Source organism: Triplophysa rosa, linkage group LG23, assembly GCF_024868665.1.
Source record: "Triplophysa rosa linkage group LG23, Trosa_1v2, whole genome shotgun sequence".
Lineage (NCBI taxonomy): Eukaryota > Metazoa > Chordata > Actinopteri > Cypriniformes > Nemacheilidae > Triplophysa > Triplophysa rosa.
The window spans coordinates 8,114,120-8,141,552 of record NC_079912.1 but is presented as its reverse complement, the minus strand read 5'-3'; the positions used below and the strand labels follow the sequence as shown (position 1 = coordinate 8,141,552).

At 37.9% G+C, this 27,433-nt stretch overlaps 1 protein-coding gene across 2 annotated transcripts in view; it reads right to left on the bottom strand.

The window, feature by feature from the left end:
- The window catches only part of si:dkey-192l18.9 (F-box/LRR-repeat protein 7), a 30,432-nt gene that overhangs the window by 1,458 nt on the left and 1,541 nt on the right, over window positions 1-27,433 (bottom strand). Inside the window, exons 2-3 of one of the 2 annotated variants that reach the window (XM_057322514.1) lie at window positions 21,212-21,301; window positions 1,560-2,162 (exon numbers count right to left, since the gene is read on the bottom strand). In XM_057322514.1, coding sequence (XP_057178497.1) covers window positions 1,560-2,162; window positions 21,212-21,301 — 693 coding nt within the window. The remainder of the gene's footprint in view (window positions 1-1,559; window positions 2,163-21,211; window positions 21,302-27,433) is intronic. The other variant, XM_057322515.1, reaches the window with a different exon arrangement.

Here is a 27,433-nt window from a genome sequence, read left to right as displayed (position 1 = left end):
CAAACCGTAGGTGTCAGTAAGTTCTTCATGCAGATATCGCGCTGGAGTTGAAATTGTTCAATTAGTGCGGAAGACCCAACTGAGGCGAATATCGCACATTTGCTGCAATTGCGCCACCCGATTTGCGTCGACTGGCCCGAATTTGCGTCTGTTCGCATCTTTGCATTGATTTTGTATGTAATATACTCGTGCAAATAATTCAGTTTGCTCTTAGTGTGAACACACCATAAATGTTTGTTTTTTATCTTAAACTTGAACTTTAAGTATCATCTTTAAGTAGATGTTTCTCCCAAAATTGCTTAGGATAAATAAAAATAAACAAATGAGACAGTTGTTAAAATACATTAAGAATGTGGAAGTGTAAAATGATTAGATTGTAGAGGTAAAATAATTTTGATTTGGGTCAATTTTGGGAGAATAGTTTGAGTTCATATTGAAATCTTTGATAATGACAAATGTGAGCATAGTTTGTGAAGTTGTCGAGATCTCTTCTAACACTCCAATGGACACAAAAACAGTCACAGTGAAAATAGTTTAAAATGTAAAAAAGTATGTATTCACATCAGGTTTTTAAATTGAGGTAAATGAATCAGATACAAAATACTGGACAAACTGCAAAGAAACAAAACACAAGAACCTGATAAAGAAACTGGGCCGTATCTGCTGATACTATTGTTGTAAGATCTGTTACTGGCTTGAATCCAACCACAAGAACTCAAGGTCACTTTTGCAACAAAAGTGTAAGTATAACAGAACACATGCTGTGCCCTCTGCATGATGGATAACTTTACGGTGTGTGACTCTTAAAATGAACTCAGCAGATGAATTCTTGCACTTTCTCTGAGGTTTCTCAGAGTCCATCTTTAAAATTCAAGCAAACCTCACTTTCCCCCAGAGAGAACTGCTGGACTGGCAGCAAATTCCTTGATTTCATAATGCCTTTCCCAGCTTTCATTAAAAAGCTTCATGGTATGACTTATTCTCAGAGTAAATCCACAAGTAAACAAGGTTGTCGGATGCATATACTTGCAGTTAATCATCACAAGAGCTTGTTTTGCCAGTTGTCTGGCTCAATGTGTCACGTGCTTAAAATCTTTTTAGTATTTTTCTTTTTTCAAATAGTTTGTATTTGTTAAATACTATGGGATTCAAAAATGTGATTTATTTTGATGATTAAATCTGGAATTGTTTTAGATCATATTTCTTTAATATTATATTTAAAACAAGACATTTCTATGATATAGATACAACATGAATGAATAAAAAATATTGTTCTTTGTTTATAAGATTGATTTTGTAATTAGTAAAAATTAGCCTACATGAAGTACACCAAATACTAAAATAATATACTTAACATTGAATAATGTCTAAGAGAAAGAGAACTGGAACATTAATTTAGCATGAAAACAATGTCACAATGCAAATTATTAATTATTCTATACATTATTTAATTACATTTTAAACTTTAATTTTTTTAATTAAAATTTTATTTAATAAAATAAATATAATTTTTCTTGTATTTTGGTGTGACTTTTTTGTGTTAATCATACATACAGTACCTGATACATCTAGGTGCTCCAGATTAGGACACTGGGATACCACGTCAAACACAACGTCATTGGACACGTGATAGCAACCAGCAACTTCCAAACGCCGGAGCTCTGGACAGCACTGAGCTATCACACGAAGCCCACGATCAGAAAGCCTCCGACAGCCGCTGACTACAACCGTCTCCAAGGTCAAACAAACATTGGGAGTGTCCTGACATAACCTGTTAGTAAGAACCTTAAGAGCCCGGTCAGCGTTCAACAGCTCTCCGGTAAGACAGATGGCACTCCAGAGCCGTGGATCCCAGGCCAGGTTATACCAGCGACGGCACACTCGAGCGCAGCGGCACAGGTGAGGGGTGGACAGGTAAGAGAAGACGTGCAGTAAAACGGGATCTGGAAGAGCATCGATGAGGGCAACGTGAGCAGGTTTGGAAGGGTGTGAGTGTGACCCTGGAGGTGCGTGCACCAGAGCAACAGTTTCACCATGAATGATGAATGATTTTGAGGTTTCATGACCATTCGGGACTGCTTGAGTGGAAAATGAGGAAGGGTTTGGATTCAGAATGAGGGCGGGGCTTGGAGTGCTAAGTGTCCTCATACTCAGATCCGAATCTGGAAGAAGAAGAGAAATAGAGAATTAGATAAAAGGAAGGATCACAAATATTTAAACAATCACAAATAATAATCATCTCAAAATTGGACTTAAATTTAATTAAAAGTAGAGCATGTAAACACTTTTGCAAAGGTCTCCCCACTTTATTTCATCAAATGTCTCTCTAGGGAATCAAAATTCATAAATTTTAATATGAATATTGAAAAAATCCAATTTTAAGATTTAATCCACAATACTTTTATAACTGTGTAACATTATTGTTTGTCAATAATTGTTTTATTTGTGTCTTTTAGAACAAATATATAGTTCTTTTTTGTGATACAGTACTGTATGTTTAACCTAATATAAAGATCTAAAAGCAATTTAATGTCTTTACGATAAAAGAGAAGTTTAGTTATTATAAGAGAATCTGAATATCTATTTAAATGCTATAAATGAAACAAGGTCTCAGCTCAAAGAAACAGCCAATATGGAAGCCATCAACCGGTTTGAGAAACACGTTTAGCACAAATGGTGTTAACTCGAGCGACGCTTACGGTCTCTTTCTTCTCAAGACTGCAGAGATATGTTTCTGATTTCTTGTTATTGGAAGCTGATAAAAGTGTCAAGTTTATCTCAAATGCACTTGAAAAGGCTGTCATGGCTAAGACTCGGTTAATGGCAAAGCTTTTATTCTGTGCAGATATCTCGCTGATTTTAAACAGTTCAAGGTATCGCTGGGTGGTGGATATCTTGAGAGACTATAAGCATGGCCCTTTAACTGTAAATGTTTACATGCACAAACTTGTGGAGTGTTGTGTTTGAAAGGATATATTCAGAATTTGTTCAATAAAGACTAAATTCAATGTACTGTATACTGCAGAGTATGCAAGTATATTTATGTTCTGTTTCAACATTTGAAACCAAGCAATTCAACCAGAATATAAATATCCAAAAATTCACAACTACTGTACATACAATCACACAACTAATGTGGCCCTTTCTGTGTAAGATACCGCTAGACGCGAGACAAGAGATAATGGGGAGAAATATTAAGGTGGAAAACAGTTTATTATCATACACTCTCGCCTTTCCTTCCTCTCTATTTCACTTGCTTGTCAAGTCGTAAACATTTCCAAAATCTGTCATCTGATTCATAGATAGTAGTTCTCAAACTCTGGATATATAGCTCTTGCTTAGAGAGATGGTGTTGAGAAAGTGAGAGTTTAAGTATGTGCAATGATGCTTTTTAAAAGGCAAATTTCTTTACCAACGAATTTGGCAGTTCAAATTCGTCTCCCATGTAAAAGTCTGTAGTATACATTCATTCAAACTACTTTCTGGATGTTGGATCGAATTCACAAAAATGCAACATAAATTCAGTCGCTATTTTTCTCAGTCCACTGAGGAAAAATATTGCTGTATACATTTTATTATTTTAAATCATTTGATGATGTGCTGTCACTCATTATCCTATACATCAATAATTTATCCCATAATAAATCATTTTTATTAATACAATTTATTTTTTTAATTAATATACAATAATTATTTATGCTTAGTATTAATTGTAATTATTTATATAATTATTTTTTACATTACTATTTTAGTATTTTTGATTATTCTAGTTTTTAGTTCTAGGATGCAGGGATGCTTAAGTGGTGTTATCATGAATGACAAGAAAATGACAAAATATAAAAATGCTCAATAAATAATTTCTTAATAATAATAATAAGCGTGATCAGCAATACTTCCACTAAGCAATGTAGCTCAATTCGCATTCTTCAAAGCAGCCCGCTGAGTTTAACTGATTTGTGAGCACATGTGTATACATCATCTATTCTAAAACTGCATTAAACATAGACATTTAGAGTCGGAAATATCAATTTCATAAAAGGTGAGTCTAGCATAAATTACATTATGACTGAAATTTGGCTCATACGCCCCAGAAACAATTCACATGTCTGTCATACCACTGTGATTTACAGTATACATAGAGACGGACTGATTCTCTTCCTCTGGCATGACAAGCAAAGCTCTCTGCTGTGTAGATTTGTGCTTTAGTGTATTTTATGTGTGCGTCTGCAGGTGTAAACAGTAAGTCACGAAGATTTGTATTCCAGACCTGACCTGAGATCAGTTTGACTCACGGACAGGTCATGATGACATATTCAGACACTCCCTCTCGAGGGAGCAAAACGTCTTTTGGCGTGACACAATACAGCTCCATGAACTCAGACCTCGAACATTCAGCTGGAGTCATATTCCACGCTATCAAGAGAGTAATCCAGAACATATATAAACAAATTGGGTTTTGGTAATTGAATCAATCCATTATGTCTAGGTTAATGTGGACTTTTCTATCGGTCAATTGAGGTAAAGTGCAGGACAAAAGCGTACTTTATGCAAGCGCGCAAATGAGCACGTTGTCCTGTACAAACTCATGCAACAGGTTCTTGTGTTACTTTGGTGGTAACAAACCTCAGTCCTCAAGGGGGGTGATTCAATTCAATTCAATTCAATTTTATTTATATAGCACTTTTCACAATGTGCATTGTTTCAAAGCAGCTTTACAGGAGAAAATAAGAAAAACTGAAAAACACAAAAAAGGTAAAACACAGCACAGTGCATGGTGTTTATAGAACAAGCAAGATTATTCTAGTAAATAATATCTAATAAATGCAGTCTCCCGGTGGTTTATTTAGCATATTTTGCATTAAGTGAATGCTTAACTGAAAAGATGTGTCTTTAATCTAGATTTAAATTGGGAGAGTGTGTCTGACCCTGGAATAGTATCGGGAAGGCCATTCCTTTACGTCTGCTCAGACCCTGATGTGGCGCTAAGCACTTTTCCACATCAAAGACCGTTTTTATAAATATGAACATTGCTGTGGATTTTTGCGACTTTACGATCAAATCTGTGCATACGCACGTTTTATAAATGAGGCCCCTGGTATCTTGTATTTGTCTCTGGACAGACTGATGTCAGCATATACTACTGGAAGTTGCATAAAGCCTGCCAATCAGATTCAAGCCTTCCAGATTAAGAAAGTTTGCTTTTTAGTTTTGTGTGCAAAATGCATTACTTCAGTAAGCAGCCTGTGGGTGGGCCATCTGAGGCTCTCACGGCCTTGAATACAGCTTTTCTGACCTCCCACAACCTACAGATTCAATCAGTTTTGAGCTTAAAGACAAAAACACGCAGAAAGATGAAAGATTCGAGAATGGCAGTGAAGGAATTTGCTAGATCCCCCTGCATTTGCACTTCAGCTTCTCCAACCTCTGCAACCGACCCGCCGGTTCCGGGTGGTCCATCCATATTGCTTTTCCCGAGGGATGTGTAGCGTGCAATACATTCAGTATCTCTGGATTTGGTGTACACAGCTGGAATGAGTCCCGGGAGGTCTTGTTTCCACTATGATGTAATGGGTCATTACGAGACTGCCCATCAAATGTCACTTCCACTCAAGGGACTCACTTGACTCTGCACATCGCACAACACAAAACTTGATTTGGTCTCATACTTGAGATTCCTGTACAAAAACATGATGATGACCATTGGTCCCAAAGGTCTGTGTGTTTATACTAGCACCCCATAAATAATAAAGCAGACATGGGCTAATATCCAGTGTTTATGGATATGTCCAATGTTTAGTCAGCGTATTGACCCTCAGCTTATTCTGGCTGACCATGGAACACTGATGCTAAATAAACCTTTTCTTTACACCAGCGTATGACATAACGCAAAACATTCCAGTGTTTTTCATTTGAACTTATTTTATTTTATAATAGTGATAATGAATATTAATAATGACAAAATAATATTAAAATAATTGTAAGGGTCTGTTATAGACAGGACAAGTGTGTAACTTGTGTGTGTAAGTGTGTAAGTGTGCTATTTTACGAGGTGGCTAATTGACACAATTGAGGATCCAGCATTGCTGTTACATGACAAATCACAACTCCAACCGTATAAGAGAATTCAACATTTTGCTCCAGTTCCTGTAAATGCAATTCATTTCAAGGCAAGATGCACTGCAAGCTGTCGATAGCCAGAAAGCAATTTCCAAAAGCTATAGTTATGTGTCATACTGATCACAGGAATGTTTCATAAAATGTAAATAAGGTCGAGATAAATAGCAGTCACTATCATTCTTTTGCATGTTTGATCCAAGACCTACAAACCAAAAGTGAAAGATCGGTTTACTTTTGGGCTCATGCAGTGTTGGATTTGGACTTGTAATCAAAGGTTAACTCTCTGTTCAATTTCAATTGCGAATCATAGACTAAACGTCAGACTTAAACAAATACACACAGAACAGACAAAACACAGAAGAGCAGCCAAAACATCTTTCAGGCCTGGAAAAACGTTTTCTATATTTAGGTAGAGATTTTCATGGTTCACAAGTTGTTGCAATGCTACCCGTCTAAGAAGAACCTCCAGGTGAGTTTTCAGAAGCTTGTGATGTTTCATATTTAGTAGATGTTTTCAATCAGGTTTTAAATGTATAATTAGACCCGTATCTCTTCCAGCTGCCTGACCTTGGATTGAACTGCCAGAGGCTGCGTACGATGGGGGAGTCCACATGTTTGAGATATCAGAGAAACAGGTTAACCATCTGGTCTTGGACAAAGCACAGCAGTGAAAGGAAAAATACAAGTGAAGCAAAAGCATGTGCATTTCAAGTGGGTAACCAAGACAGTAAGAGTAAGAGTTGACCAGGGATGAGCAAAACAGGACTGATCAATAGGACTTTATACACAACCTTAGCACACACACACACCAAAACTCCATTCCCGTGCCACAAGAGAATATGAGAGCAAGAAGGCATAAAAAAGTTAAGCTTATGCATTCTGTCCTGTAGTTGTATCCAAAAAAAGAAATAAAGCAACGCCAGTATTTCACAAATAGATCCTTACATTTCTTCAAGCAAAATGTATCTTTTTTAAAGGGTGATACCTCTTTAGTCCACATCAGAGACTGTATAAAAGATGGACAGCGTGACGCCGCTTCCTTCCATTGTAAATGAATTGATCGTAAAACGTCCAATGATGGGCGCTGACATGTTACGCAAAAACACCAGTTTGGAACCAGAGTCTGCGCAGTAGTAAGCACGAAGTGGAGCGCAATATCAAGGTCCTGCCCATATTCCCTGATGATGACTCAATCGTAAATGAAGAAATCTTGTTACCACACCCCTTTTTATAACATCTTATAACTTACTAAAACCAAACTTATTCAAAAAACGAACACTTGGTACATCAACGTGATAAAAACTGACTAAAATAACAGAAAACATCTTTGGACAAAAATATCTGAAATGTTGGATTTTATTGTTCGGCTCCTGTACCATTTACATGGAGAGGGCGGGGTTTATGACCTGTACTGCAGCCAGCCACCAGGGGATGACCAAAGAGCCAGCAGCTTCACTTTTCAGGACGTGTGAGGCAGCCCTGGTCCACATAGATATAGATAGAGGTTTGTTTTATCATCCGCCGTAGTACCGAAACTATATGATAACATAAGTATTGATACCATACTAATAGTGATATTAATGCCTTAGCAAGCACCACCAGATAAAATATCCTGAAACGTGTCAACTATAGAAATATACAAGCACGAAATCAAATGATGGAGCAGGAAATAACAACTGAGTAGCAAATATGGCAAAACTGTGAAGAAGACAGCATTAGGGGGAGGCACTTTAAGACTTATTTTCACAAGGTCCATGAAGGAGTAAGAAAACTTCAGGGATTTGGAGTCTGGTGATAAGTTAAACCTCTCGAGACAAAATGTTCCTCGTGTGTGCTGGGCAAACTACACTACCTGTGCCAATAGCGTTAAGCAGCGGTGCTTGACTACATCAGTAAAGTTCAAGACCTCTTATGATGAGTTCATTTCCATCAAATTTTTCCACATGAGATGAGCTGCCAAATGCAAAGTGGTTGGTGGAGTGTGAGAAACACACTGCTCATTAATCTGAAACTGGCAAAGATGTGACACTTATTAAAAAATGGTGAAATACAACATATGGGGATAAATACAAAAGGTGGACTCAATCAGGCATGGAAGGGACGTCAGAGAGATTCGCCCACTTCACCTTTTAATAGATCTGAGATGCAGACAAATAAGTGCCGAGACAAACAACGTGACTATTAAGAGAAGATCTTTCAACAGAATCAGACTGTTGGGTTTAATACCCTCCCAAGCTGCCAAGTCAGGAACCAATTAATCAGATGTATTACATTTACACCTAATCATGACTTCAACACCATCCGATATCCATCACGGCACTGCTGTATCATTTAACACCTTGAACCGTAGATCAAATGTTCCTGTGCAATTCTGTACAATTGGCCTGGAATATCAAAGACTGAAGCTTAATGATCTCTATATCCCAACATGTGCGTAGCAGACACGCTCAACCGCCTGCAGATCACACGAATCACATACAAAACACTCGAAGCGGGTGCAAGATGTTTTGGGAAGGCCTGCTCTATACAGTTATGACAAGAAGCAAGTTGTGGTATCTGCTGTAATGTGGTCATGGACATCGGGGGAATAGAGTGACTAATCCCCCCGTTCTGGAAAGAGTGGGATTCATGAGGTAATGCTATGTCATCCAGATTCTGTCTGTAGGCTCGGCTTTAACCAGAAAAAACGGCTCCAACATTCCATGAACTATTATCCCCAAACACATAATAAAATTTTGTTGTTTGGGAACCTTGCGGTAAAATCACGTCCCTCTGAGGAAACGGTTGAATCATATGTTGTGAAAGGGTTGGACCCCGTGAGGTTCGACCAAAATTTGGTTCTGTCAAAACTCGGCTCCTGCTTGTGTAATGGTTCAGTCAGAGGGTAAAGAGGTACAGACAGACTGTCAAGCGTATCCATATTTTCATAGTTTCAGCACTTTTAATGATTGAGAAGGGTGCTTCCTTTGAGGACTGATACACAAAAGGTGATGATTTTTTACTAAATCAGGCACAAGGGTCCAAACTACATCACCCCTCTTATTTGTTTGACTAAATAAAGTCTTGACTTCTCTCTACCCACTGCGCAGTGATCTTATAGACTGTTTCATCAGACACGCATCGGGACTGCAGTTAACTTCCGGTATCCCAGTCTAACACCGTGTCCAGGGCTGGATTGGCCATCGGGCATACTGGGCATTTCCCCGGTGGGCTGATGTACTTTTTGGGCCGAAACAGACGCATGGGCCAGAGAGACGGACGGATTAGAAGCGTGAATCAGGCGCGTATGCACGGAACGCGAATGCAATTGCGAATCGGACATGTATGCAGGAAAGGCAATGACAGCAGCACAACCTACCACTCGCACCTTTCTTCTTGGTTTCTTTTGCTTGTTATCAGAAATAATCTACAGGCGCTCTATTATTTGTGAATGTGTAACGGAAGTTAAGGGCAGTCCACGAACGCGCGCATGTGCAGTAACGTTTGTTTATGTTGACACTTTGAAACCGTCTATAATATGAATGTGTTGTATTTGATGGCTAACTCAACTAATGTTTGGATACAGAAATACAGACAGAAAACGGCTCTGTCCTAGAGTCTTAAAACAGTGAACAAGAATATGACGATGAAAGCAAACATCAATCTATTTAACACACAGAAAAAAACATCCCACAAATTTCTCAATTTTTTTGTTTTTGGGCCTCATCCTTTTGCCACAAACCAAAACACATTCTTCCATAGACAGTAATATGCATACAGCAAATACAAAGACATAATTGAGCTGTTTTTAATAGTTTTGGTAAACACAAAACCTCAATATCTGTTTTTCATAAACCACAGTGAACATGTGTGTAGGATTTTAATTATGAAACGTTTTACTGTTCATGTTTTTCAATGGAGGCCTACTATAAATGCACACAATACTCTTGGCACATTGAAAGTATTTCACAAACAACAGCATATTGCGGTATAAACTCGCACAAGAGAATGCAAGCAAACATCAAAAGGTGTATTTCATTATTTGGCCCAGTTGTTTTTCATTTCTCCATTATACAACCAACAGTATTTATTTTCGCTTCTGTCAGAAACAGAGAGCGAGAAAGAAATTTGGTGAAATAAGAATGGCTGACAGTTAGACACAGGGCCGTGTCCAGGATTTTATACATGGGGTGGCAAAGGGGGACAAGAGCACAATCAGGGGTGAAAATACCTAAAATATATCAATCTTCATTTTCGCAGTTGTATTGTAAGGATTTGGAATATTATAGATTCCTAATTATTGATGCCTATTATAGTCTGGTTCAGATAATTTTTTGATCAGCAAAAAAGTGAAAATCTTTTCATTTAACTTTTGCCTCTTTTGCCTACATTACAAATGCAGAGGGTTTATGTGATGATTACTATGACGACTTCTTTCTTTCAACAATAGTAAAGGAATAAATAGTGTTCACATAAATTGTTTAAGGAAAAGGGGAATTCTCCCTTTAGAGGACTTGTACTTGTTGTTTCAAAGCAGTTTTACAGAGGTCACAAAAGTGTGTTTAATAATCTCTGTGAAATTATACATAATAGGCTACTTCTTTCAAATCTGTTTACCAGCACAATTCAATCCAAACTTATGCCAATTTGTATTTGTAACGAACACTGTACCGCTGCCGGCCACGCCCCCCGCATCAGCGCTCTCCCCCCGTTACTTCCGTTCTCATTCCCCGGACTTTTAACCCCACGGACTACACTCCCCATGATCCGTTGCACCAGACATCCCGTGATTACATTTGCACCTGCAGCTCATTCCCCATGGACTGTATTTATACTTCTGTTGGGACCACTGTCCTCAATTTAACGATAGCATATATTTAGTTTGGCGGAATGAAACTGTTCTGGGCAAACTCTCTGCCTGTCCAGGAGCGCAGCAATACATGTCCCCCCCACCTGAGGAACCAGAACAGTTCCTGATGCGTAACAGGATTAAATTAAAAGATCTGAAGATACAGGCAGATAAGGAGGAGATAGGGATTGAGGTGGGTTTTAAGTGCAACATGATTAAGCAGCTGATACGAGCAAAGAAATGCAACTTAAATAGGACGCAGTCTAGTGTGTGTTGTATGACTATTGGTTAACGTTGCTTAGCTGCACCTGATGTGATCAGCTGATGCAAGCTGAACTCACGTGACCTGCCAGAACTAACGCTACGCTTGATTTACCATCATTTGATGTTCTTTGTCAGGTCTAGTTGTCTATTGTTTGTCGCTAGTTCAGACCCTATTGGATTATCTCTTCCGTGGATGTTATACTTACCTGTGGATGTTATATTGACCTGTGGATGTTATACTTACTCGTGGATATTACCTGTTTGTGGATACCCTCTGTCTTCCCAAGGGAAGGCCCTGAATTGGGCAAAGAATATCTGGGAAGCTGACGGTCCTCTCACGCTACTCTCACCACATTTCTCTGCCACTTCCAAGGGGTGTTCGGTCAAGCTGCTAATCTACTGTCTGTGCAGGATCAGTTACTCCGGTTAAAGCAGAGGAGGTCTTCCAGTATACGCTAGGGTTGTCACGGTACCATAAACATGTCTTACGATACTATACCAGCTGATGTATCTCGATACCAAGTAGTATCACGATGCTGTGCCATGTTCATAATTCAAATCTATACAAAAAACACAGATTTAGATTAAACATTTTGTATTTACTGTAGTAAACTGTATTATACTTTGCACTAGAATATGTTGTTGTATTAACTGTAGTAATTGGATAAACTGTAGCAAATACTGTAGTATACTTAAATATTTACAATGGTAAGACACTGGTGTCTATGGGTTTTACTAGTTTACTGTAGTAAATACTAAAGTACACTAGATCATTTTTCACGTAGGAACTAATTCAAATGTGGGACAAATTACATAGATACGGCAGTCTTTATAAAGGGAAATATTAGGCTTACTTTAAATGCAGAACTAAGATGGTCAGTAGGTGGCGTCAATTTTCCACTGAGTTAGTGAATCATTTAACCAACTCGTTCAAAACGCTAATTTGAATCATTATCTCGTTCGAGTCATTCAAAACACACAATCAAGTGTTCACAATGTAAGTGTTCAAATAAATATTAATGCGCATAAGCAACATTACCTACGGTACTACGATACTACTGTTTCAAAAATAGAGAGGCATCGCGGGTATTTTGAAGCTTTAGCATCGCGATGCTACCGTAGCACCGGTACACCATGCAACCCTAGTATACACCATCCAGTTCAGATCCCTCGCTGCCAACTGCGGCTGGAACGAAACGGCTCTCATAGCTGTCTATCGTCAGGCTTTGGACACCACCATCCGGACCCACCTAGCCCTCTATGACAACACAATCGGACTGGAGAATCTCATACAATACTCAGTGTGCTTATCTCAGTGTCTCACTGCCTGTCCCACCGTAAAACCCACTGCATTGCCTCCGCAACCCCCAACAGAGCACCCCTTAACCCTCCAGACCCAGAGTCAATGCAAGTAGACCAGTCTTGGTTATCCCGTGAAAAACGAGCTTGTCGGATAAGTCAACATTTGTGTCTGTATTGTGGGGGATCGGGACATATGATAGCAACCTGCCCAGTCCGTCCGGCCTGACCCACGGTGAGTACGGTGCAACCTCCCTCTACCTCTTTTAATCTTTCACTCATTGATGTTACAGTTACCTCTCCTCACCTGTCCGTTCCAGCAAAAGCCCTCATAGACTCTTGTGCTGCGGGAAACATCATCTCCCTTGTCCTGTTGAAAACCCTTCGCCTACGTCAGAGGCGAAACAGTCACAACTTGAGGAAACACAATATATTAGGAAAGCCGTTGGGTCGAGGTCGGGTCTGCTGCCACTCCCTCACAATATCTCTTCAAGTGGGAACGACGCACTCCGAGAGAATCTCTGTCTGGGTTCTGGCGGGTTCAACTGCTGACATCGTCCTGGGACGCCCTTGGTTAAAACATCATCAACCCGACATTGACTGGAATACAAGACAGATTCAATATTGGAGCGATGCCGCCGATATTCTGTTTTAACCCCACAGCACCAGAGTCCCCAGCTCAACGTTTAGTCCCGATAAACTCGACTTCTGTGGAAAGCCCAGAGACGCAGTGCTAAGTGGAAATTCCCAAGGAATATACAATACAATACAATACAACGTTTATTAATATAGCACATTTAAAACAACCAAAGTGCTGTACAGGGTTTGCAAGACAAAACAGGTCAATAACATTCTAAGTAATAAAACACAGACTATAAAACACGCTGGATAAGGTTCATCATCGCAGACCAGGTCAAAGAATATTAAATGCCAAGGAGAAGAAATATGTTTTAAGAGTAGACTTAAAAATAGATAAAGTTGAGGCAGTTCTGATATGGACTGGGAGACTATTCTACAACTTAGGGCCAACAACAGAAAAAGCACGATTCACCTCCGTTTTTAAGACATGCCCTGGGAACTTGTAGTAAGCCAGAGTCAGCGGATCTGCGCTCTTGTGACTGAGTATATGGATGTATTAGCTCAGACAGGTACTATGGAGCCTGATTCTGAAGAGATTTATGAAACTTTGACAGAAAAGTACTGGAAATACACAGGTCATACATACAATTCTGTGGACATTAATAGATGAAAATATTTGATATTGACACACGGAAAGGGAACAGGGGCCTGTTTCAATAAGGAGGTTCAACCAACACCGAGTTAAAATGTGAACTCTGAGTTGATTTACTCAGAGAATCGCAACTCTGAGTTTTCGGTTTCAGAACAGGTGATTTCAATTAGTTCAATCCACTCTGAGTAAGTTCACTCTAGGTTACGCGCGTGCACCATTGATTAAAAAAGCCATCATCAATTGAGCGAAGATAGCACGATTCACCATGGCAACAGCACCAAAAAAGCAACATGGCGGCAGAAAGCACATGAGAGTGAGGCACACTTTCCGCTCGATTTACTGATGTCCTGAAAATGACTTAAGTTTAAATTAATAAATTGATACCAATAAACAAATAAATTAATCATTAAATGAGTGAAACAACAGAAATAATAAAAAAATCGTATGTTCTCACTCGCCATGAGTGCTCTAGTTACGCAAGTAAGACGTCATGGTGTATAGGACACCTGTAGGGCGTCAGACTCTCGTGCAAAGTTAGACTGATCGCCGGTTCGAATCCTGCTCTGAGCAGATTTCACTTGGAATGGCTGCATGTCAAATTTACTTGTTTATTACCTTTATCGCTTCATTTCTGCATGTATGTCTGTATTTATTCATTTCTTTATTCATGCACTTTATTTATGTGTAAGGATGGATGAGATATATTTTGATACATCTAATTCACTGTAAAGAAAAACGCTACAGTTTTAATAAAAATGCACAGTGAAATGACAAAATTCCACTCGGTGCTCTCCTGAAATCAAAGTACATTCCAATGAATTAATGCAGCCTCTTCATGAATCCTCTATAAAAGCACATATGACATACAGTATAAGTCACTGAGATGGTCTCTGTGTAATCAAAATGTGTGCCATGAATGACTGTATTAATGAATGAATGGATGAGTTACACCACTTGCGCTTTAAAAGGGGGAGGAGATCGAAATAAACTCTGGGTTTACCAAAGAAAACCTGCTCCCGACCAGGTTAGGTTCACAGAGTAAGTTACTATGGTTACTGACTCTGAGTATAAGATACCTCTCCTTTAGAAACGGGCTTGAGTTACCTCGCTTTCTCAGGTTTGACATACCTCACATTCTGAAACGGAAAACCCAGAGTTTCCCTCATTTCAGGGTTAATATACTCAGAGTTTTCACTAAACCTCCTTTCTGAAACGGGCCCCAGGCCTACAGAAAGATTTTATTCTTATCACATGTATGTAGCTTTGTAAACTGCTGGCATCTTGAATGAGTTTGATCAGCATTTTATTGTTCATAGCACAGGGCTCTCTCAACTTGTATTTTACAGTTTGTCAATTAATAAGATTATAAGCTTCGTATACACACCCCTCAAAAACCCCACAGAGCCCCGGCACATAACAAATCCCAATTTAACCCCTGGCTACACAACACTTTAACTTTACACTTTGCCTTACGCAGTGTTTTAAAAAAGGAAATAGGCTATATGCGATAATGTGCTTTCATACTGAACTCGCCGAGGTAGAGAGAGGGAAAGAGATCGCATTTAGAACTGTCTTTCACTCTATGATAGATAAACTTTGCAGTTAATCCACAGGTCACAAGCATCTGAACAGTGGGGGGCGCGTTCCATATGGATCACAGATCAACCATACTCCGCTGGCCCACGAGCTTTAATTGTAAAAGTAAACAGGTTTTATTACTATTATTGCCTTGGTATATTTGATGCGTGGAGATTTACATTCTCACCTACATGACTATGGGGAAGCGCGTTTTGCTTTCGACTCGGCTGCAGTCATACTGCCGCTCCTGCCTGAGGATACACACAGTGATCAGGCTGCTCAAACGCCAACAGACACTCGTCTCTATCAGTATCAGAATATTAGCAATTTGCGATTTTGAACAAAAATAACGCTCTCCACAAACCTAATCTAAAAATTTTTGTACATTAAATTAGTACCCAAGTCTGTATGATCACCGTTGGGGTGGCAACTGAGGTGGCAAAGCTCATTTTAGGGCCACCCGGTGCAACCCCTGTGGCAATTCACAACCTCAGTGCTATGCCGCTAAATTTCATACACTGGACCTTTAACGATAGCAAATACTGTAACACTATATTACCTGGAACAAAACGTTTTTATTAATAATATGTTTATATGTATTATTAAAATATATTCATATAGTATTTATTAACACACATATATAATACTACTTATTAATATTTATTCATATAAATTAATTATTTGTTGAACACTGGTGTTTTGTATCAAATTCATTTTTGCCACTATTTTCTAAAAGCAGTAAATCGTGCCGTAGATTAAAATGATTGTACATCGGTTAAGGTGGTTTTAGGTTTTTAAACACTTCTGGTTACATTTTTTGTATTTAGTGTTTAAGTATTATAAAAAATATGCAGCACTATAGTGTATTCCCACCATTCAGACATTGTTTTGTTAATTGCTTGCCAAACACATTTTTAGGTGAAGATCTGTCTGAAAACCGTAGAAATCATTCATTAGAGTTCAAAAGAGAAGCAGTAAATCACAGCGGGGTAAATTCATTAATTGTGTGTTTCATAGAATGCAGTAACCATTTCTGACCAATAACATATGAAAATGGCCCTGAGAAATGGAAATAGCAAACCGCATCTCGTGTGTATTATAAACCAAATGTGCTGGCATGCCAGATTTAAACATCTGACACTGGTATTGTACCGTTTGAATAATGGTCAAATAAATCTGTCGTACTCTCCCACCTATGCAACATTTACTAAGCTGAAAGGCTTTGGCAGTGCGATCAGAATGGGGAGATGTTGATTCATAGGTTTTGCTGGGGTTGTCTAATGTGTTTTTATTAAGTGTTCACCATCAAGAATCAGTTGCTGTCACTTGGCCCTATTTAAAACCACATTACTCATCAGTTCAGCCCTGTATAACAAATATCCACTACCTGCTGAACAATCAACAAAATCAACACTGACACTACACACAAGCTGTTATCAGAAATATTTGATGAGAAAATGTATGCCCTCTTAAAGGGTTTACAGAAGAATGTACTGTTATACAATGAATCTTTGTGCAAAGATGCTTGAGATTGAGGCATGGTTCACAAAGCAAATCTGTATGACTGTCACAGCAAAACGTGTGCTGAATTTTTGACCCATACTCTCTCATTGTTAGTTCAAAACCAACCTAAATATAATAGCTGGCCTAACAAAAAAGTGTATTAAAAGTTTATTTGCAAATATTTTTAGTACTTCTAAACTAAAAACAAGCAAATATACTGTCAGTCTACTTTTTATGTAATTAACTTAAAATTATATTAAAGCATACCTACACTGACAGAAGAGTTTAAGTATATTTGTACTTAATCTTTTGATTGAGATATAAATAAAAGTATAGTATATTCCAAGTATAATTAACTTGCAATTGTGTTTAATATTTTGATTGTGTAGTCTATTACTTCTTTCAGATCTTATAAACTCGCATGTTAAAATGTTCAAATTTGAATAAAAATAACTTATAAATATTAAACTCTAAGTACGATGTTATGTTCAGTTTCAGAAAACTTACAAGAAACTATACTTGCACTATAAAAACTCTTAAACTAGTAGTCCACTGAGACTATACTTCAAAGTGTATATTTAAGCTAAAAATGTGCTAGTGACTTAAGTTCACTTCCAGTATAGTTACATTACAGATGGAAAATGTAGTTGTAAAGTAGTTGTGAACTAAACGTTTACTATACTGTTACTCGTAAAGAACATTTAAAGTCAACTCGGAAGTAGTATTGAAATAGTACATATAAGTATACACTATACTATTGCATTAATATTAGTATACTATATAAAGTATACTAAAAATATAATTATACTTTACTTATCAATATAAACTTGAAGTGTACTTATTTTTGTGATGGTTCTTCTACTGGTGTTAATCACTTTTGATATGGTTTGATCTCAAATTTAAAAGAAAAATACTTATTTTATAATAATATGATCCACAGGAAACCCTACCAATACTAAAAAAAGTAAAACGTTACAGAACACACTTTCAACTGACATTGATTTATGAACAGCACAATCCATCACTGAAGAGATCTGAGTTAGTAATACTATAAACATGACTTACAATCATTCTGAGCTAACAGCTCATGCTCTCTACAGTAATTTTTAGTTCGTCCTTGAACAATCTGTAGTAAAACCACACCTCAAACCCATGAGTCGAGCCAAAGAAAACTATCCAGGGACAAGGGCTCCCGAGCCAGAACTGAACTTATATTGTACATCTTGAACCACATCCCAAATAAGGAATGTGGAGTTCAGAAACGGTGTGCATTTGAACCACTTTAACTAAGCACGTCTTGAAATTCTCTCTTGTTATGTATGGCCATTTGTAAGGACGGAGCACTGCTAAATCTGGCAATTCAGAAGCTGAGGAAATCTGTCTGGGTGGCATTTTAAGATGGCAAAATCCATTTGACTCCCCCACTTTCAAATACCTTCCATTTGATGGAAGATAGTTTAGATGTATATCTTTTATAGGATTAAATAAGTTTTCTTTAATGTATGGTTTTCTTTGGAGAAAAACCTGTAAATATGCCTTGAAGTATAAATGAAACAGGGTGGTCTACTGTTTTATTCTCCAGCTGAACAACCAGATGCCTGAGAGATTGTATTGGAAAACAGACAAAGGCTACAGGTGTTCAAAATGTGTGTTTAGTCAAATTACTGCCAAACCTCTACACTGCTCCATGTAAGAAGTCCAAAATCATCTATAACACTGTGATTAATACTATAGAGAAACACAAAGTCATTCTGCTATTTAGTTCACCTCTTTCAAAAATCATGTGATTGATGGAACGGTTCAGTATCAAATGAATGATGGCAAGATGGTGGCAAAAAAATGCATTCTGAGCATTTGAAAACAAATATGTTGGCCATTTAGATTTCCCCATACGTCAGGAAGCCAGTCGGGACATTTTTCATTTTGATAAAGGAGGTTTATATGCTGTTTTATGTTTCCCTTGCATATTTGTGGCCAAATGCAGAATGTTGTCTCCACATAAAAACTAGAGATACAGAAAAAGTCAAATGGATTGTGAATGCAGTCATGTAGACTTTAAAAAGCATCTTGGGGTTAAGCTCTCTTAACTCTCTAACATCTACTAAGACCAGTTTTGTATATGAAACATTTCAACATTTTATGCGATCACATTATTTCTTGATTAAGTTTAGGTTTCCATGTTTTTCACGCAGCACAAGTACCTAATCGTAGAGTTTAACATTGACTTTAACCTCACATTTCCATGTTGTTTTGTGTTGCCCTGACAGAACCACAAGAACAATTGGCTGTCTTACACAAACTGTGCTGCTCTCATTAATGCCGGGCGTTGCTTACTAAAATGTGATGCTGTTCCATGTCCCACCTGAGCCAAGAAATGTAAATACTACAACAGAGCGCGACTATAATCGCAGGTCACACTCTATTAACACCGGCCTCGCTCTTTTTTCGCACATGCATACAATTTCACACACACCAGATGCGCTATTTTGGGGACAATGTGGAGTTGGAGCTGATTTCCTTGGCATGAGGATTGAGCTGGACTGGGTACAATAGTGTAACGAAAACAGTGCCAGGCTAGAAAACGGCTTTCCAGAGAATTGTGGTAGTTCCCAACCAGATCCTGGCTGTTAAATTGAAAACAGTCGGCTTTCTACATTACATAAGCGTCTTATTTGTGTACAAAAATCTGATAAACATCTTAAAATGAATCATTGCGGGAACTGGAGGCATCATAGGACGCCTCGACAATGTGTATATCACACAAGCAATATTCAAGGACCAGAACTAAGTGTTGTATAATACGTACGAGTAAATATGCTAGTACTGTATTGTAGTTACATAATCTGCCTTCTTGCGTCGCTGTTACAGTATTTAATGTTAAATAATTACATAATGTACGTATAGTATGAAAGTAAATCAGTAGCAAAACTTGAGAGCATGTAGATTTTAATTTGTGAACTTGTAAAGTAAGTATTTGTACCTGTACACTAAAATGTACACTCACAGCCCCAATGTGAAAACTTGTCAAATCAAAAACTGAAGTTGAATGTTGAGATTTGCACTCGTGGACAAAGCTCACAAATCTGTCTTCTGAATTTGAAGTCGAAGAAAAATTGTCACAAATGTGCAAACTGGCATTTACCAAATACATTGGCAGACACAAATGCGTAGCACATATTTACACGTTTTCCTAGATTCAGATTTGAATTGCAACCACAAATAGGCATCTACAACCTCTCAAACCTGTCACTGCAGTTTCAAGTCTTCCCGCCTTGACTTTTGCTACTACTTTCGCGATAAACCCGTAGCAAAACCAACTTGTGCACTTGAAAGCTCAGAGGCGAGAGAAAGTGCGGCATGACGTCATGCGGCTGAGCCACACCGCCGTTTACTAGTTCACATATAATGATTGGCGAGCGCTGATCGCACGCTGTTTTGCCCCCGATCACAGCCCGACCTGTCGGCAAATCGGGCTTTAATCGGGCTTAAAATCATGTAGTGTGAACTTGGCATTAGCCCACTCCAAGCGCCGCCCCTGCTACAGCGTATGAACAACCTCGCAAATAGTTACGCATTCCTGTAAGATTGTGTTGAAAATGATATAGTTCAGCCGAATTTCTGCAACGTACATCCGTAAAAGTACGATACCAGAAGAACACACGCCACTTAAACAGTAAAAAATTACAAGCATTTTGTAGCCAAGATTTATGGTAACAAACTTAAAAAAGAAAATTCAACCAATGAATGAAGTTTGTTTAACAATACACTCATAACACATATTAATATTAACTGCTATATTACTTTTGATATTATAAACTAAGGCTTTAAATGTATTTGTGGCGTGTCAAATTAAAGGAAACCACAATGCTTACGCATATCACTTTACAAAACATCTCTGTCTGGACTGTACTAGTACAGAAAACAGGCTATGTAAAACTAAGCCAAGGAAAATTCACACCGAGATAAGCAGATTTACTTTCTTTTTATTAGCTGTTTTTATAGTACAGCATGGGGGTGCAATAGGCAATGTCCACCGTGGAGGAAAACATCTTGATGATGTTTTCCTAATTTCAGCAGAACCTCTAACAAAAACAGCCACACACACTGCAGTCTTGCAGCTAATATCCAGATATGAACCTGCCCTGGGGATTTCTCTGCTTCGCTCGCTCACAAGACAAACGGCCCACAAGGGTATTTTTGATGGGAATGTTGAGTTTGTTTTCAATTTGCAGGATATCCTACGAGCATATACGTTCTCCAAAATGTTAAGCATTTCATAAAGAGAGAGTGAGTGAGTGAGTGAGTGAGAAGGAGAGTTCGAGAGAAGGAGAAGGAAGGCGAATCAGAGTTAAGCAGGCATTATGGCTCATAATGGGGACCATATGCTTTACCTTCGCTGGTAGTCACATTTCTCTGAGCTTTGGTGGGTGTGTGATCGGTGCTGGAGCTCATGTCGGAGGAGATACTGGAACTGCCCTTTCCTGGGAAAACAGGAAAGAAGTAAACAACATTGCGTGAAGGCGCACACAAACACTTTTTTATATGGTGTCTGTTTTTCAATGTTTGTCGAGATCAGTATTAAGGAAGCTAATGCAAAAATGCAGATTGCCAAGCAATTAGCTACTTATAAGTGAGTTCACCCAAAATAAAAATGTATTATATTTATATTAAAAGTTGTAAAAAGCTGGCTTGGCTAAAAGTTCCTATGACCACTATAGCTGAATCACGTTCATGATATTTTTATGGTGCTGTTTTGTCCTTTTTTAAGCTTCAGTCCCCATTCATTGTAACGGCATGAAAATAAGCGACCGTGACATTCTTTAAAATGTCTCCTTTCAGGTGCGGTAGAAAAAAGTCAGTGAGTGTTTTTACAAGCGCAAACCAAGCGGATGTCCATAAAAAACAGCTTATAAAAGAAACCTGTTTTCACATGTTTGCATGCCATCAATAAACCGACTACGTAGAAAAACACGTTTACATGGAATTTTAAGATTTGTCAGGTTTCTTGCATGCAGTGACATCACCAGATAGTCTGTCTAGTAATTGAACATGTACGGTAATTTTACGCATGATTTCACAGTTACTTCCATTTGAGACTTTTACTATTACACTGTCAGACACGTACACAAGAATAAAACTGAGAGACAACCTGCGCCGATCACACTTAAAGGGATAGTTCACCCAAAAATGAAAGGAAGATATTTGAAAGAATGTCGGTAACTGAGCAGATCTCGTCCCCCGTTTACTGCCATAGTAGGGAAAATAAATACTATGGGAGTCAATGGGGGACGAGATCTGCTCGGTTACTCACACTCTTCCAAATATCTCCCTTTGTGTTTAGCAGAACAAAGACATTTATACAGGTTTGTAATAATCTGAGGGTGAGTAAATGATGACAGAATTTTCATTTTTGGGTGAACTATCCCTGTAATACTCAAATGCAATTTAATGTGACATTAAAGTTCCACTGTGGGCATTTTCTTCATACCACTGATTGTTGGACAAAATGGCCTTGCTAACTAAAATTGCTAAAAATATTATTCATTTAGTTATTCCCTTTATCCTGGTCAAGATCTCTCTTGACTGAACGCATTCAGCGACTCTAAAGCTCATCTGTGAGAGCGCTGGTGTGCAGTTTCACAGAAGGGTGGGGTGTACCAGTTCCCACTGTAAGTCAATATTATAACAGATGCAATAAAAGTGAAATCTGACATTTTGGCTCCATCAGTCATGCACTTACTGAACTATTACTAAGAGCAAGGAAACACTTCTCGTTTCTAATCCAAATCGAGGTTCGAGGTTTCCGTGATTAAAGATTTTGAGGGGAACTCATTAGTCAGTTCTCATCAGGAATGCACCGAGAAACCTTTGGTTTACGTCTTCTTGCCAGGCGGAGAAAGACAATATCCGCATCTGGAACAATATATGGAAGAAGTGACTTTGAGTCTCCATCTCTGGCAGTTTACAGTTATGTTATGATCCTCTGCGACAGATGTATTTATGATACATTTAGAAATATTTGGCCACTGTGCAAGAAAGAGTGGACACCATTCATGACAGCTTGTTTCTTTACTTCAATTAATCGCTTTTAAAAAGGGCGAGAAAGTTCAACACGTGCACGTTGGTTTGGATCTGAATCTTGGATTGGTGTTGTAATAAAAGTGTGGTCACAGTCTGGAACAGAGATCTAGTAATCCAGACATAAATTTATACAGAACTGAAATCACCACCACACATACGATTTTAATTCCCTTTTTTTCAGGGACAAACCTCTCACAGTTCAAAACACCAGCTGGGACCAGAGAAAATTTCCAGGCCCAGGCTGGTTTATGGTGGACCTGCACAACCATCCTGTTCACCAGCAAAACGTATTAAAAGAATAGTCTTCAACCTCAGAAATTTCTGTTAAACCACCTGCTACTGTAACAACTATTCCATTAAATATCGTGTTGTTTCGTATCCCCTTTGTAAAACCACTTCAAGCTGAGTTTCTCTAAAAAGGCCTTTGCTTCTCTAGAGAGGACATATGCGTGTATTCATCTTCTGTCAGGTCGTAAACTTAAACCTCAAGTGGCTTCGTGAGAGTACAGCACAGTCTTCATTCCACACACACTGAACTTTCTGTAAACAAGAACCTCTCCTCATGCTTTTAATTCCGCATACACGCACACATCCCTGCAATAAACACACAAAAACACGTGCTTACACGCTTCACGTATCCAGCAAAATCCTACAAACACATGTCCGCCCTGGTGCCGCGGGAAAGCTGTTTTGGGAAGACGTTTCAAACAAGCTGTCAAGATGAGCAATGATGCATCGCATGAGTCACTTGAACTCTTATCATCTTGGTTATGAAACTCTTATCATAACTGTGTTGAACCGAAGCAGCGATTTTCTTCTTTCACCGGACCTGAAAACCGGGGCCCAAATTGTTACAACCCTGACAACATGTTGCGGTGACATCACTGAACCAGAACATCTGCTCCAGAGGCTATTGTAGCCCGCAGAATGTGACTCACCGGGCAAGTGGACCCCATGTGCTTTGGATGCCTTGAATTACTACCAAAAATGAAAGCTGTTATTATTATGTTGCTAGGCAAAGGTTTCGCGGAGCTTAAAGCCTTCAACTTAATCAAATCGGATGATGAAACTGTATGACTTCTTTGCAAGAGAATACACAGCAGTGCAGTTATTTAGAATTAAAAGCTATGACCACAAATGTCTGGCTTGAAAATGGTTTTTGTGCTTTATTATAGCTATATATTTTTTAGTAATACTTGATAATGATGTATGGCAACCAAATGTGGAATATGCATTTAAAGTATATATACTGTATATATATATATATATATATATATATATATATACAGTATATGAGATATATAAATGAGTGTTAAGATGTATTATATGATACATTTTAGTTTAGAAAAGGACTCATCTTTCTTGCTGTTAAAACTGACAAAGCTCAAATGCCCTTTGCTGATTGCCACAAAATAAAATATTGTATTATTTAAAATGTTAATATTTTGTTAATGGAATAAAAACATTTATTAAAACCCCTATTTTATAAAGCAAACCAATTACTATTTATTTGGTAGTTTTTTACAGCGATGGGAAATATAGTCCCGTAACATAACTGTAACATAACATTTTTATTCGATAAATATAACTAGCAGAAAAATATTAAAATAAAATTGCTGTGACTGCTGTACAATGATTGCACCAACCCACGGCAGTTCGCGGCATTGGCAAGAAATTTAGAATCTATTGATTCGTGTTCATGGACACAAATTTCCCCCTTTTTTCATGTCATTCAGCAAGACTTTCAATACAAATATAATATATAAATGTGTATACACATTTATATATTTATAACCTGATATCAAAGGAAGACGTACATATTTAAGGAGGTGACTAACCAACACCTTACCTCACCCCAAATCCTAAAGTCACAGCCACAAAGGCTAATTTTGCTAAAATTCACAAATTTTAAGAGCTGGCAAAGCAACGTTAAAACCCACCCTGACCTGGCCCTAAACCTAACATCAGAGGGGCAAAGTAAAAAAATGTACAAATAAGACTGAATATTCACACAAATGAGCCACTTCATAGATATAAATTCTCATCAGATTGCGTTGATATATATTTATGCACATGAAAGATGCCGCATATTAAAATATCTTAGATTGAAAGTCATGCTGAGTAACACGAAAGAAAAATGAACAGATTACATTTCGTGACATTGTCACGACTCACGAATTCCCTTGAGACTGTGTTGGATGCACACATAAGGAAGGTGAGCTGTGCTAAATTTTATTCTATTAAATTCTATTCATTTGCATAAAGTTAAGCTTTTCTCTCTTTTTTGCATCATGGACACACCCACATTGTGTCTCTGTTGCTCATGTCACAGGAAAACACCAATTTTCTCAAAAATGAATCCATAATCCATTTTTTAACTTCTACTTTTACCAATTTTTTTACTTTGCTCTCAGACCAGTGCTGAACTTTGACTGAACTCTCACCTGTATAAATGACGTTTGAAAAGTGCAAAAGGTTCCAGTCTCTCTCCGACTAAACTGGAAACAAAAACGCTCCACAAAATAAATGACAATCATTAGTCTGTTGGACCTTCGCCATCCCAAGCACAGTCACTTCCCATCATATAAATGAAGAAATGACAGTCAAGAGGAGATTTCCTTTAGCTTTCATAAACGGCCCATCACTTATGTTCGGAGTGGCCAATCCTTCTTTTGATCCAATGACCCTAATCCATAAATCATATAAAATCTTTTGATGGACTTTTCAGTATTCCAGATGGAGACTAAATTGGTAAGACTGTCCCGAGCACACATTCCCACATGTGCGTTGATCATTCAGTCTAGTATAAGTTCAACAGTGGTCATGAAAAGGTGGAACATTAACTTCATTATTCAACAAGACAACAAAATACAATCTACAAACAAATAATGCTAGAACTTTTTTCAAAAGTAACTTGTCTTAGCCATTGTATATTTTTTGGTGAGAGGTTTTGTTTGAAAAGTGTGGTTTTGTTGTCTTTTAAATAAATGCAACGCTTTGTTAATATATACAGTATATACTGTAATGCAATGACATTTGTGTATTTTTAATGTACAAGTGTCCATGCTTTTCAAGGCCACTGTATCTTTGGTTCTCTTCCTTTAGTATGGTGGCCAGTGGTAGGCCTTTCAAACAATACATACATATAATTTAATAAGTTAACAATTAATCACGATCATTGTGAACAAATCAAGTTTCATTCATCACATCCATTTTGCTTTTAAAACAAGCAGGGCTGCTTTGACCAGTGGTCAAATATAATTCATTTTGGTTGAATTTTGCCACAGTAACCCCTTCTCTATGATATACCCCTAACTTTATATCAGACCGTGTATTTTATAAACACATCTGTTGATCTTTCTACTGAGCTGAAAACCTCACGGGCTGTTGACTCTTACAGTAGAAATTAAGTTATCAAAAGAGCCACGGTTGAGAGCCGGCATAATTGTTTTCTGTTCGGAAAAACAAAATCTCAAAAGCTTTCATATGTTTTCTGCACTATGTCAAGAACAGCTTACAGTAAATGCAATACATATTTATGAAATTCATATAAGGTAGACAAACAGGTTGCAGTCCATTTGTTGGTTGAAATTATTGGCAGGTTTGTGTATTGAACTCCCTTTGGCTTTGTGTTTCCATCCCTGTTGAATGTATCTAAATAAACTAAGATTAATCCTCATGAACTGTAGACATATTAACTTACAAATATATGCAATACCACACATTCAAGAGTGCTGTTGTATTGGATATACCTGCAGTGTAATACTGCACTAAATCCATATTTCAAACATAATTTGGCCAGTTCAATTATTTTTCTCAGCCAAAGAAAAGAGTTAAAAAAACGTCCACTGTGGCTTCTCCTCACTACAGGTAAAATCACACAAATCCCCACTCCCTCCCACTCCACAACACTTTCATTTTGCACAGCTCACATACTCATACTGTACATACACCACAAATAGCCTACAAACAAGTGATACAAACACTGAATCCCTGTGATGCTATACTAAATTTCAGCACTCTTGGGATGCTACCCAGCCAATCAGATCTGCGGACCTCAACTTACTTTTGTGTAAAATAATACAATGAAAATAATCAAAAAGAATTAATTTACATGATCTCATTTTTTGCATTCTTCGCTTAGATCATGGTGGTCCTCAGAATTGTATTTCTGTCATCAACTAGGGCTGCAACTAACGATTATTTTGATAATCGATTAGACGATTATTTTTTCGATTAATCGGATAAAATGTAATTACATCTTTTGCTTATAATAACTAAATCAGATATGAGAAAAGTATACACAACTGAACTCATTAGCCTTCTCCCAAAATGTTGTGAATGTCTCCATAATTAACACACCTGTTGAGTTGATTCAGGTGTGTCATAAGAAGCAACTGACAATAGTCTCTCTCAAATGTGGGAGTGAGGGGAGGGTCGGCCAAGGAAATCATTTTTTGTGCCATGAAAAGTGAGATATTTGTCATTCAAATGTAGTGAAGTAGGCTACAGTAAAAAGTAAACAGAAAAAG